Source organism: Choloepus didactylus, chromosome 6 (genome assembly GCF_015220235.1).
Source record: "Choloepus didactylus isolate mChoDid1 chromosome 6, mChoDid1.pri, whole genome shotgun sequence".
Classification (NCBI taxonomy): Eukaryota; Metazoa; Chordata; class Mammalia; order Pilosa; family Megalonychidae; genus Choloepus; species Choloepus didactylus.
The window spans coordinates 68,167,371-68,179,872 of NC_051312.1; the positions used below are offsets into that span (position 1 = coordinate 68,167,371).

Sequence of the window (12,502 nt, forward strand, 5' to 3'; positions counted from 1 at the left end):
GATGTGTGACTCTTCCTTTCACTTGAACTCTTAAAGGCCATTGTAGCATTTTAATTAGCCTAATTTCAAGATTGTTGTGTCTCAGGCAACAGGAAGGCCTCAGAAGAGGGAGAGAAATCGGGAACAGCCATCAGTGGAGCAGTCAGAAGACACACAATATTTATCAAGTTCGCTGTCTTGTTTGGGCATGTTTTGTGGCACCCCAAAACAATTTTAGGTCACCATAACAAATATAATAATAATGAAAAAGTGTTAAATGTCACACGAATAAACAAAATATGACAAAGAGACATGAAAGTGTAAGCACATGCTGTTGGAAATGGAAATATGGCACCAATAGACATGCTTGACACAGGTTTGCCACAATCCTTCAGTTTGTAAAAAATGCAGTATCTCTGAAACACAGTAAAATGAGGTACACCTGTATTGGCTAGTTTGTTGGCGTACAATTGTTTGTAATATTCTCTTATAATCTCTTATAATCTTTTTATTTCTGTAAGGTCAGTAATGGTATTTTCCTTTCTCATTTTAGTTATTTGCATTTTTCTCTTTTTCTATCAGTCTAGCTAATGGTTTGTCATTTTTTCAAAGGACTTTTTGTTTTGTTTATTCTCTCAATTGTTTTTCTGTTCTCTATTTCATTTATTTCTAATCTTTGATTATTTTTATCATTCCTTCTACATTTATTAGCTGGTGATATTTTGTAAAGTAGAGCTTCCCCCATCACTTGAAACTATTTGGTTACCCTACATGTTCTCCATTTTTTAGAGAAAGAAAGTGAAGCTTCAAGAGGATAAATAACTTATTTAAGGTTTCATTGGAATACAGCAGAGCCACAAATTGAACCCAAGCCTCTGTGATTTCAAAGCCTGGGAGCAGTTTTGAAATATTACAATTAAATTGACATTTTTAAAAAGAGGCAATATACAACATTATTTGCCTGTGTACCACAAACTTGGATAAATTGGGCTTGACCTTGGTAGGACAGTAACTAATCTGGCTATTTTATTTTTTCTTCAGTAAGTGTTTCTAGATGATGAGGCATACTTTTCTTTTCCAAACTGATTATGTGGACCAAAATCTGTATCTTCCCATCAAGTCTCTAATTTTTTCTTCTTGAAAAAAATAAATGGAATTACCTCAATTCCAGTAGAAGTTTGAGATTTTTCTGGGATAAAAGAAAAAAATTTCAGATTTCCAATTTAGTCATTTTGTTACTTCCCCCCCTTTTCCACACCTCTTCCTTCATAATCCAAAGTCCCTGAAAAGGAGTCCAGTTATTAGATATTAAATATGTTGATTCTTGTGAGCACTAGATTGTCTTGGTGTATAAGGGAGGACAGGGGAGAAATTGGCTATATGAGGCGGAATGATAGACTATAGAACTGGGAAGGATTTTTGTAAATACTTCTATTGTACCGTATTCACATTCACATGTTGCTATAGTTGGGCCTACCTAAGGCTTATTCTATTTAATTATAAGCAGGATTGCTTGGGTGGTGGACATTCAACAAAGAAGTGTTGGGAGAGGAGGCTGAGAAAATACAAATAACTCCTACCTAAATCATTCTCCACACTGTGATTTCACTGAAAAACAGTTCTTTGGGGTTTTTTTTTTTTTTTTTTAATTTTGTTTGCTTATCTGTTCTTTTGTAGAACAACATTCTCTCTCTCTCATAGGACTTGGGTTCTGGAGGCAGTTAACTGGTAGGGTTTGCTGCTCCATCTAGCAGGCCATATTAGAGATGGCCTTAGTCCCATCATTAGGAACCTTGTTCTGAACTTTTTTTGCCAGAGTACTTGGCTAAGACTTAGACCCTGATATTTATGAAAAGAAAACCTGAATTACAGTTGCCACAGAATATTAGAAGTTCAAGACTGAGTGATGAAGTCTTTACTTTGATGGGATTGTGGATGACACTATCTTCTTCATCCTCAGGCAGGAGTGGTGAGATCATAGTAGGGTTGGCTCTTATCACTGTTCATCTCTGTATCTAAACCCTGGTTTCCCAAATATGGCATTCTGGACCTATGTGCAAAATTTTGTTCTCTGCAAGATTTTAACAACCTGAGCTTGAAAAAAATCTTGAATTTCTCTTCATTTAATAAAGGTATAATTTATTGAAGGGCCTCCCTCATCTGTCCTGAATCTATCTTCTAACGTTACCACCTACTTTTCTCCAATACAGACCCTCTGCTCCACTTAGACCTGCCTCAGGGTCTCCTAAAACACATCTTATTGTTGTGTTCTGCTAAACCAGCAGCAGGACTTGCCCCAGAAGAAATAGGAGAAGACCCAGCCTGGGACTGCTCCAAATTGCCCTACACGGGGCCACTTGAGATTCTGAGGAAGGAAGCACTAACCACCAGGGTGATCACTCCAAAAGCATTTATTAGGGGAACTTATGTACAGAGAGCTGCAGCTATCTGACAACAGACAGCAAGATGGCAAGAAGTTCACTTGAATATGTCTGGGCCTATGGCACCAGCTCTACAGATTATATGTGGTTGAGGAAGAAAAGGTGGCTAAGTGCTAGGGGCTTATGAGCAAGTACGGGGAAAACACCTTGGTATATGCACTTTTCTCAAAACAAGATGCGCTCTGGGGGTCTGCCCTCAAGGTTATAGCATCCAAAGCTCAGCATGCTTCCAAGGTGTTACGGGCAGGGATGTCTAAGGAGGAGGGCAGGGGCAAGGTCAATCGTCAGTCAGGTAGGTGTGTGATATATTTATCACACAATTGTAGCTTACCTTTCACTTTATCTTTCTGTCCTTAGAATGATATTCTCTCCGCCTACATTGCCCTCCCTTGTTTCTGCACATCCCAGCCTTGCTTATTGACTAAGATCCAGCTCAAGAAAGGCCTACAAGAAGACTTTTTTGACAATTTTAGCTCATTGTAATCTTTTTTCTCTTCTGGACCTTTTAAGCCTCCACCATGGTCTTAACATTTTAATCTTACAGTACATACAATTGCTATTTTGGATGTTCTTTGAGCTTATGAACAATTGCATCACCTCCAATAGACCGCAACTTCCTTTAGGTCATAATAGCTGCCAAACCATTACCTATTGAATGAATAACCTGGTAAATCTGGAAGCCAGGTACAGGCTTTATTTTACTCTACTTTTAAAGGAAAAAAAATGTTACTCTTCAATAAGGTGGCTGTCTACAGAGAGGTTATTGCTTGCAACTGATGTATCCTGATATTCATTCATTGCTCAGATATTTGCTTAGTACCTCAGTGTATCAGGCACTGTGCTAGGCATCAGGGGTACAGAGATAAAGACACTGGTTCTGCCATATAGGAATTCACTGTTTAGATAAGAAAGTCAGGCATATAAAAGGGTAATTACAATTTAGTGCTGTAAGTATTGTTATAACAGGAGTGCTATGGAGCATAAAATGTGAGTGCTTAACTCTGGTAGGAGTTGGGGTGGCCATGGTAGAGAAATGGGTGGGAGAACACCATGTGTAAAAGCACCAAAGTATGTTTAGAGAAAAGCAAAAAGTTTAATGTGGCCAGGACATTTGAGAGCTGTAGGGTTAGAGAGAATACAGTGCGATGGTAGGTGAGATTAAGTAAGTTGGAACCAGGTTGTGAAAAGCCTTGTATACCAGGCTAGGGAGTATGGACCTTCTGTAAGCAGTTAACCATTGGCTGTTTAAGCAAGGATGTAATACGATTACATTTGTCTTAGAGAGGTAATTTTGCGTGGAGGACAGATTGGAATAGGATGAGATGGAAATTTTGAAAATTTCCTAATAGCCCAGGAGGGATCAAGGACAAGAGAATAGAGATGGACTTTTCTGATCTCTGGTGCTACCCTTCAGATGGTAATTGACTGGAAGTGTGAAATGGAGTCACCATTATACCAGAGGTCTTCAGAAGATTTTTAGCCCTGCCTGCCTCTGCACTCTCCCCTATCCACACCACATACACACCCAAACACCCCATATGGCTGAATATGCTATCAATGATGCCTACCTACATTCTTTTATGTAATAATCGTGAATTGGGCCCTTACTATGTGAGGCCTTCCTTTTTATTCCTAACTATGGTCTAACTATGGCAAACTGTGGCCCAGAGGCCAAATCTGGCCCACTGCCTGATTTTGTGTTATTGGAACATAGACATGGTAAATCATGTATGTATTGTCTGTGGCTGCTTTCACTTTACATTGGCAGAGTTTAGTAGTTGCAATAGAAACCATGAAGCCCATAAGCCTGAAATATTTACTCTTTGGCCCTTTGCGGAAAATGTTTGCCATCCCATTTGAAACTGGCAATTCTTGCTACTAGGGAGGAGGGAAGGGATTTGTAATCATTTATACGAGTATATCTTTGGAGACTTGCCATACTGGTAAATAAATGAAAATTTTCCTTACTGGTTGTTTTAGTGATTATTATTCCAAAAGGAGGAAGGTGTAGTTAATCAGAGGAGGCTGGTTTGGAACTGCCAATTTGCATGAACTGTTTAGTTGGGAGTAGTAAAATTAAAATAATATAGGAGGGTAAAATATTGGCTTTGCTGATTTAGGTAGGGAAGAATCTAAAACCAGTGACGCTGAAGAGCTACATAGCTCTTCATCACTTAAAAAGGAGAGGGGGTGGAAGAAAAACCCAAGCAATATAAAGATGAGATTTAGGTTTAAGGAAAGTGAACATTAATCTGTCAGTAAATTGCAGGCATTGAGGAAAGATAATCCCATGAAGAGAAGGGCTCTGGGACATTAGGTTCCAAGATCTGCACCAGATTACACACCATTGTTATTTCAGACCCATCCCCTCAACTCCCACCTTAAGAATGTTTTCCTAGTGATTGGTGTAAGAGTAGCTGAGAGGATGGTGGAAGGTTTTGTGAATTACATTAGTAGGATTTCAGTTTCTGGCCATTGAATTTATGACCAGTGGATGGAGTACTGGTTTTTCTCCTTGTTTTAATTTCTGTTTGTTTGAAAGCTAAAGCAGAAAAGCTTAGGCTAAACTGGGTGAGGGGTGTGTGTGTGTGTGTGTGTGTGTGTGTGTGTGTGTGTGTGTCTCTCTCTCTCTCTCTCTCTCTCTCTCTCTCTCTCTCTCTCTCTCTCTCTCCCCTCTGTTTTTAAAACTTCTCTCTCCCCAGGTTATCCTACCTACAAAGAAAAAGTAAAGAAAAGGCCTGGAGGCCGCCCAGAAGTGATTTACAACTATGTCCAAAGACCCTTTATTCGAATGTCCTGGGAGAAGGAAGAAGGAAAGAGTCGGCATGTAGACTTTCAGTGTGTGAAGAGTAAATCCATCACCAACCTTGCAGCAGCTGCCGCAGACATTCCCCAGGATCAGCTAGTAGTCATGCACCCAACTCCACAAGTGGATGAGCTGGATAGTCTCCCTGTCCATCCCCCTTCTGGCAACAATGACCTTGATCCTGATGGACAGAATCCAATGCTGTGATGCTGATGTTCCTTGAAACCGTAGCATGCTACTCTTTACAGTGATGTTGTACTCTCCTCATTCTGCACTGCAAGGCCACTCTTCTTCATTGTGAGATGCACATAACAATGTTTAGGATATTGCAGTGTAGGCTTTTTTGAAAGACCAAAGGAAGCCAAATGGTTTTTAATATGTGTACAACTCTAGTATTCTGAGGTTCCAGTTATATAAATGTATTTGTTTACCAGTAGGTTTGTGAAATTGATTTTTTGAATGGGGGACAGTCCTTTTTCACACATCTAGATCTTTTTCAGAAGAGGTGGAAATTTGCAGCTGGAGTACTTTCAGTCTAGATTGACATTGGTCACATCCCAGATAAAATGCAGATTATTATATATAGCACTTTATAAATGGTGGCTAAATTGAACTGTTTAAGCCATTTTTGTTGGTGTGATGCACAATATAACTTAAACAAGTGCTTCTATCAAAGTATTCCTTCAGTAAAATGTATATAGTTTGTTGCCCACTGATGAGCACAAATGAGTATCATTGGGCTTATTTGAGTGATTAGGATGTGATCAATGCCCGTATCAGTTCAGATATCTCCAGTGCTGTTTTCACCCTTTTATAGTGAGTCATATGCAGGGAGTGTAACCATCAGAGGTGGTTTATTATCCAGTCTGCCTTACCCTTAATCTGTTCACAGATATTTATTTACTAATGAGTTTTTTCTTAAGTGTTATGAGCTAGGAAAATGAAGTGTTTGCTCTTCATTTACTAAATGATTGTAAACTCCAGTTTTTCATCAAAATAAAATTCCATTGTTTTAATGTTAATGACCAACTTTATAGCCGCTTTGATCAGATTTTTTAGTCTCATAATTCACAGATTTCCTTTCTTATTGATGTAAGCCTAACTAGAAACCAAATACTAGCTCAGGAGATTCCAATTTGGTAAATGTATGATGAGGCAGATACCTTAGTAACTGTAAAATATACTATTAATTCAAAACATATTAGAGCTGAAAAGAATGAGCATTTTCTATTCTAACCTGATATAAAGGGTGGAACGACTTTAGGTTACATAGAACCAATTTCTGACACTGGTTTGGTGCTTTTTCCATTATACTCTGCTGCTCAGGCTTAGCAAATTATTCATACAAATGCTATTTTAAAAAATATTTTGTGGCCCAATCAGAGAAGAAAGCAGAAATATTTAGGTGCTGTGGGTCTGGGGTCACTTAATTGGTTATAAGACCAATTCATTACATCTAATCTTGAATTTATAATTTCAGAGGATTTGAAATGTGTTTATGCAGTAACAACTCTGCTCTCACATAAAATTGCAACCATTTGGAAATTAACTCTTTTAACAATACAGGTAAGCTCTAGCATGAGGAATATGTTAAGTTCCAGAATTGTTCAGAAAGGCACTGGCAATGTCGTTATTGGCATGGATCACCTTTAAACACATATTACAGAAATTGGAGGTAGCATGTAAAGTTTTTTCCTAATTATTTGCAGCGTGAACAGTATTTATAGAACAAGGGAAACATTTATTAAAAATATTTAACTAATACATTATACTATAACCCATATTTATAGTAAAGGATTCTTACAAGGAAGAATAAACGGCTTTATGATACAATTAGTATAAGAAATAATATCCACATGGGGACTCCTTTGTAGTGTAAAAACACCATACATCTGAAATGATTATTTGCATATAAAAGCTACCAATGATGCTTCTGTGCGCAATGATTAAAAAATTCAACACAAACAGAATCCAAAATATACAATTAATGCAAGCTATCCACAGCTAGCCCAATAATCAATGATGAGGAAACACTGGAGCAGGCTTAGTTCCACTTTGTCTGAAGTTACACATAGTAAGATTGACTTGTATCAATGGCTCTGAGATGGCTTTTATGAACACAGTACATAAAAGCTGTTCTCTCCTTATCCAGTAATCTTCACAGACTGTAAAACTCCACCAGTAATGCACTTTGATACTGTCGCTGTTGCTAAAGCAACATGTAGTGTTTACAGTGGCCATGGCAAGTCGCTAAAGTCAACAGGACCACCCAGCCCAGCATCTGCTTCCAAAAGGCTCATGATGACAGCCATTGCTGCTTCATCATTACTGGGACTACTTGAGCCTTGGTCGTTGTCTATCATGTCTATTCCTATGTGGGGGTTCTCACCTGTGGGAGGAGATAAAGACTGGTCAGTGGTGAAAAATACCAAACATGTTTAACTTTTCTAAACAAGTCCTAAACACACTTTTCAATAAGAAAGTTTTATTTCACAGTAGAGTGAGAGAGGCTTTTTAAGGCTGCATTGCAATAGTTTGTTTTTCCTAATTTTGGTGTTTCTCAGAGGAAAGAACCAACTTTTAAAAAATAAAAAAGTGCTTAAAATTCATTAAATATTAAAAGTATTTGAGTTGACCTCATTTTAATATACTGAGATAACCAAGTTATGGAGAAAGACAAATAGAGAGGGAAAGATAAGGAAAAAAAAAGATCTAGAAAGAAAAGTAGAGGAAAAAATAGGTGGGTAGAGCGAAGCAAACTCTTCATCACTTAATGACTTTTAATACCCTCTGAAATGCTTATTAATCTCCCTTCTAGGTTTTAACTGCTTTTTCTCTTAGCCTTCAGCAGCTGTCTCTAAGAGGTGCCCTGCATTGTAGGAAAGCCTGTGAAGACTGCTGTCCTCTTGAGGTCCTGGGACATAAACTCAGACCCCCACCAGAATTCAACCATTAAAGTCAACTTTGAAGTAGAGGCTTAAACAAATTTTAAAGCTTTATTTTGTTCTTATTAAATTTATCTAGGACTAAGCTAACTTTCTACCAGATGTTTTGCAAGCCCATTGCAATGGAAATGAATAATGATGCCACTTACCAAGAATAGAGGAACTATCAGAATAAGGATAACCTGGGTTCTCCTGAGCCTGCCCTGGTAGTAGGCCACTGGAAGGAATGTCTGGGGTCCCTCCATTTAAAATCTACAAACAAAAGAGAAAAAAAATATGAAGTGTTCCATTCTTAAATGGAATTTTCAATCAGAATCATTATGTGTAATGTCACAAAGAAAATGAAGCATTTGAGAAAGAGGAAGGTGGGGAAAAAAGTTTCAAATGGCTTCAGTTTGGAAGATTCCTATTGGATGATGTCAAACAAGGCAGCATTAGGAATGGTCATATTAAGGAAGAAACCTCACCCTCAAACTATTGTTTTCTCTTTATTCAGTTCAGCCCACACAGGCAATTTAAAGGCTGAATAAAATCCCCGGAGCATTTAATTACCTTGGCTTATGCTGCCCACATGTTTCTTTAAGGCCAAGGACTAAACCTCAATGAGCCCAGCTGGGCAGTTCCCCTGTAAGGGAGTAAAACATCTTATAGCAACAGATGTTGCTGAAGAACAAATAAATAAGCGGAGCCGTTAACAAGCTGTGAAGAGACACAGCTCTGAGGAGTCACAAATTAACAACAAAACACTACAAGGAAATCTCATCACAGGTATACCACAGGTTGCCAACTTAACCTGTGGTTTAAGTTCTTAAGATAGGCCACTACTCCTCAAAAGCAGAACTTTTTGTTTCAAAGTGACCATCCATTCCTCCACCCCACCCTCACGCCCAATTATCTCAGGAGAACATCTTTTGAGAAGTATTTGGAAATGATTAGGTGAGCAGTTTGGTAGCTGCAGGATTTCAGGAGAGGCAGAAACTTAAGGGCTTGCCAGTAGGTGGCAAGCCTACTTTCATTATCTCCTAAGTAATCCAACTTTTTCATGTCGGGACCCCTTTACATTCTTAAGTTGAGGACTCCAAAGAACTTTGTTTATGTAGGTTATATTCATCAATACTTACTACATTTGAAATGAAAAATAAATTTTTAAAATATAATAAATCCATTACATATAATAAATCATAAACATTTTAATGACAACTATTTTCCAAAACAAAAAATTAGAAGAGTGTCATTGTTTCACGTTTGCAGATTTAAAGTCTACCTTATATAGAAGACAGCTGGATTCACTTATCTGTTTATCTATTCAAACACGTGGGTGTTTTGATTTGTTTTGGTGAAGTATGAAGAAAATCTAGCCTCCCACAGATAAGTGGTTGGAAAAGAGAGGCAATATTTTAATAGCTTCTTCAGATAGCTGTGGTATTTTTCTTTGATGTTACATCAAAACCCAACAGGTGGCAGTTTCTTAAAGTTGGTTGTAATGTGGATTCTGAAACCAGTATCACTGAATGCCTTTGTACTCTGTTATGTTCTTGGCACTTAGGATGGGTCTTTTAGCTCTGCATGATTTTGAAACACCCTGCATTGGTCATTTGGAAAATATTGGTTCACTAAGTCATGTTTATCTTCCAAATGTTGACTCATTTCATTATACTACATCAAAACATCACCTTTGTTAATATCACCTATTTCTTCAGAAAAATCTTTTTAGTTTTTGGGAAGCTGTTGAGCTCAAAGTGGCAAACACAAGTTTTCTAGAAATTCTTAATTTTTCTTGAAAGCTCAAATTTTATCATTGGCAACAAATACTATCAGTTGTTCTCCTTAAAGTGACAGCACGTTTTTCATTTTCAAGAAAATACATGCTAAATACCGAAGTCTGAATAATTATAGTTTGTTACAGTAAAAATGGTGTCCCATAAAAAAAGTAGTTAGTTCAGCTCTTAGTCATACAAGTGCTTTTCCTAGAGACAAACATCATACTTCAGTACGCAGAAGTGCTTTACGCTTACTTCCCATTCTGTCACATAGAATATTAAAAAGATGTTTACTCAAGGATTTTATAAAAGTGATGATCTTGACTGCTTCATTCAGGACATTCTTAAATGAAACTGGCTTTAAAATTAATCGGTTTATGTATATATGTTGTGAATGTGGCAGTGAGGAATATGATGATTACTGATACGAGTCTGGTGCCACTGCTTTGAATTGTGCTAAAGTAGCAGCAGTTTTACCCAATATTGTGCTTGTACTACCAGTGCACTTATCAACACAGTGGGAAAAAAATACATAATGTTTTAGCATTTCTGTGAAATAGTTTTGACCTTGCAAACCCCTTAAAAGGTCTTATATCCCCCCCAGGAGACCACAGACCGTACTTAGAACTGCTGCTTTATCACTTGCCTTAGTGCATCTGGGTGTCCATATTCTCCTGGGAACAAGTGAGGCTGACTTAGCCTTTCCTTTTAGCTTGATCTTGCCTGAAACAACTGGCAGGTTAAATGGTTCATTTTTGGACCTGCCAAGTTTGGACATGACTGGGAAGGGCTGGAAGCATGGGGCAACCTTTAATCATGTAGATCTAATGTACTATTTAATGCTGCCATCATTTTTAACACTGTAAGTCCTGCTGCTGAGAACTCATAAGAGAATGTACTCAGAATTTCTTCTCCCAGACCTATTTTATAAGTTCAAAGAAAAGGGAAAAAAAAATCATAAATGCCTTGAAAATACTCAGGGCTTTGTGACACAGAGCACAGTTTTGGATTTCTGGCATTTGTTGACAAAAGAATCAGAAGTTAACAGACCTGGATTGTATTTTGGGAGCTTGGGTTTTGCCACCTATAGAGTTACAAGGATCAATGAGAGAAAGTATATGAAAGTTTCCTGAGGAATATTTAAGCACTATACTGGAGTGATAACCTTTGAAAACATAGTGGGATTCTTGGAAATATCTGGAAGTCAAGTGCCTAAGAACTGAATTATGAAGCAGAGAAGGAGAGAGCACTCTTAAGGTGATAATGAATCAAATATGGGAGGAAGGACCCAAGGGTGTAACAGAGGTACAGCCTGCAAGCAGCGGGTGAGGATACTTAGTTCAGGCTTCATCTAACAATGACATTTTCTGGGTTGTTACTGAAGGCCAGGCACTTTCACATTATCTCATTTATTTGTCACTTAACCTTGGAAATAGGTAACTTTAGCCCCATTATAAAGAAAATGAAGGAGTAAAAATTGTACAAAGTCATATAGCTAGCACATGGCAAAGCCAGGCTTCAAACCCAGGTCTGTCTTACTTTCACCATGCTCTATTAATTTACTGACTTTCAAACCTATTTAGGTGGGTGCAAAACCTTTTCCAAATATAAACTTTGCAGAAGACTGTTATATAAAACAGAAGTAAAGCCTTTCTAGAAAAGCAAAAATCCTGACCTTATCCTCTCTCTTCACCAACTGCCCCAGCCCCTGTACCATCCCACAGTACCATAAATCTTGGTAACCTGAGCCTCTGAGCTGAGTTTTGAAAACCTTTGCTTTGCTTGGTACAATTTGTGTGCCAGGAGTCCTGCATAAGGAAAATACTAATCTTCTCTCTGTATGTGTCTTGGGAGATGGTGGGGTAAGGAATTCATGTGCAAAGATGCTGGCACTTGGGCTGTCCTAATCTACATTAACATCAGGCACTATATATAGACTTATGATTTTCAATTAACATGGGCCTGGGCTTGTAATTTTGCTAACAAAGATGAGAACCAATGAGTGGTTTCTAAACTATTTTTAGTCTTGTCTTCTAGCCAGTTTCTCTTGAGGGCTGCCAATTGATCAACTACTTCTGCCCAGTGCCATCACATCACAGGTATGATACCCAGGCAGCGGGTCCCCGAGTATTCTGCAGTTGCAAAAGAGAATACTCTGCCTGACTTCCAAAGAATTGCTGTTGTTATTACCATTTCCAGTGTCTGCCTTAGACTTTACTAGTATTTTCTCCCTTGAAAATTCCTGGCAGAGAAGTAGATATTTTGTGTGTGAGGTACTCACTAATCCTTCCTCTTGGGAGCTCTCCTGGATTGCTCCCTCAATGAAATGGACTGACAGCTCCCCATTCCTTAAGAGTGTTCTTCTGCCTTCCCTCTACTCACATGGAACAAATCCTCTAAGGATGTCAGCAAGCCTCCCTTGCTCTACCAGTGCACTCTGTACCCAGCCTTACACAGGTGCATTTCCTTCAAGGAGGAAAAACTGTTCCAATTTATTTAGCAACGTTGGAGCCCTCTACCTTTGACAGCACTCAGTCACAATTGTAATTATATATCCCTACTCCCCACCTT

The 12,502-nt window shown here is 38.3% G+C and overlaps 2 protein-coding genes across 13 annotated transcripts in view; one reads left to right on the forward strand and one right to left on the reverse strand.

Moving 5' to 3' along the window:
* Positions 1 to 6,248, forward strand: part of BTBD10 (BTB domain containing 10) — a 210,319-nt gene extending 204,071 nt beyond the window's left edge. The window contains 1 exon segment of the mRNA XM_037839913.1: positions 5,123 to 6,248. Within this exon segment, the coding sequence (XP_037695841.1) occupies positions 5,123 to 5,433 (311 nt within the window). The 3' untranslated portion in view covers positions 5,434 to 6,248.
* ARNTL (aryl hydrocarbon receptor nuclear translocator like) overlaps positions 5,234 to 12,502 on the reverse strand; it is a 112,690-nt gene continuing 105,421 nt past the window's right edge. For 4 of the 12 annotated variants that reach the window (XM_037839905.1, XM_037839904.1, XM_037839912.1 and 1 more), the window contains 2 exons: positions 8,321 to 8,423; positions 5,236 to 7,615 (listed from right to left, as the gene is read on the reverse strand). In XM_037839905.1, coding sequence (XP_037695833.1) covers positions 7,455 to 7,615; positions 8,321 to 8,423 — 264 coding nt within the window. In that variant the 3' untranslated portion in view covers positions 5,236 to 7,454. Of the gene's footprint in view, positions 7,616 to 8,320; positions 8,424 to 12,502 lie in introns of all 12 variants that reach the window. The other 8 variants (XM_037839906.1, XM_037839901.1, XM_037839910.1 and 5 more) reach the window with 4 other exon arrangements.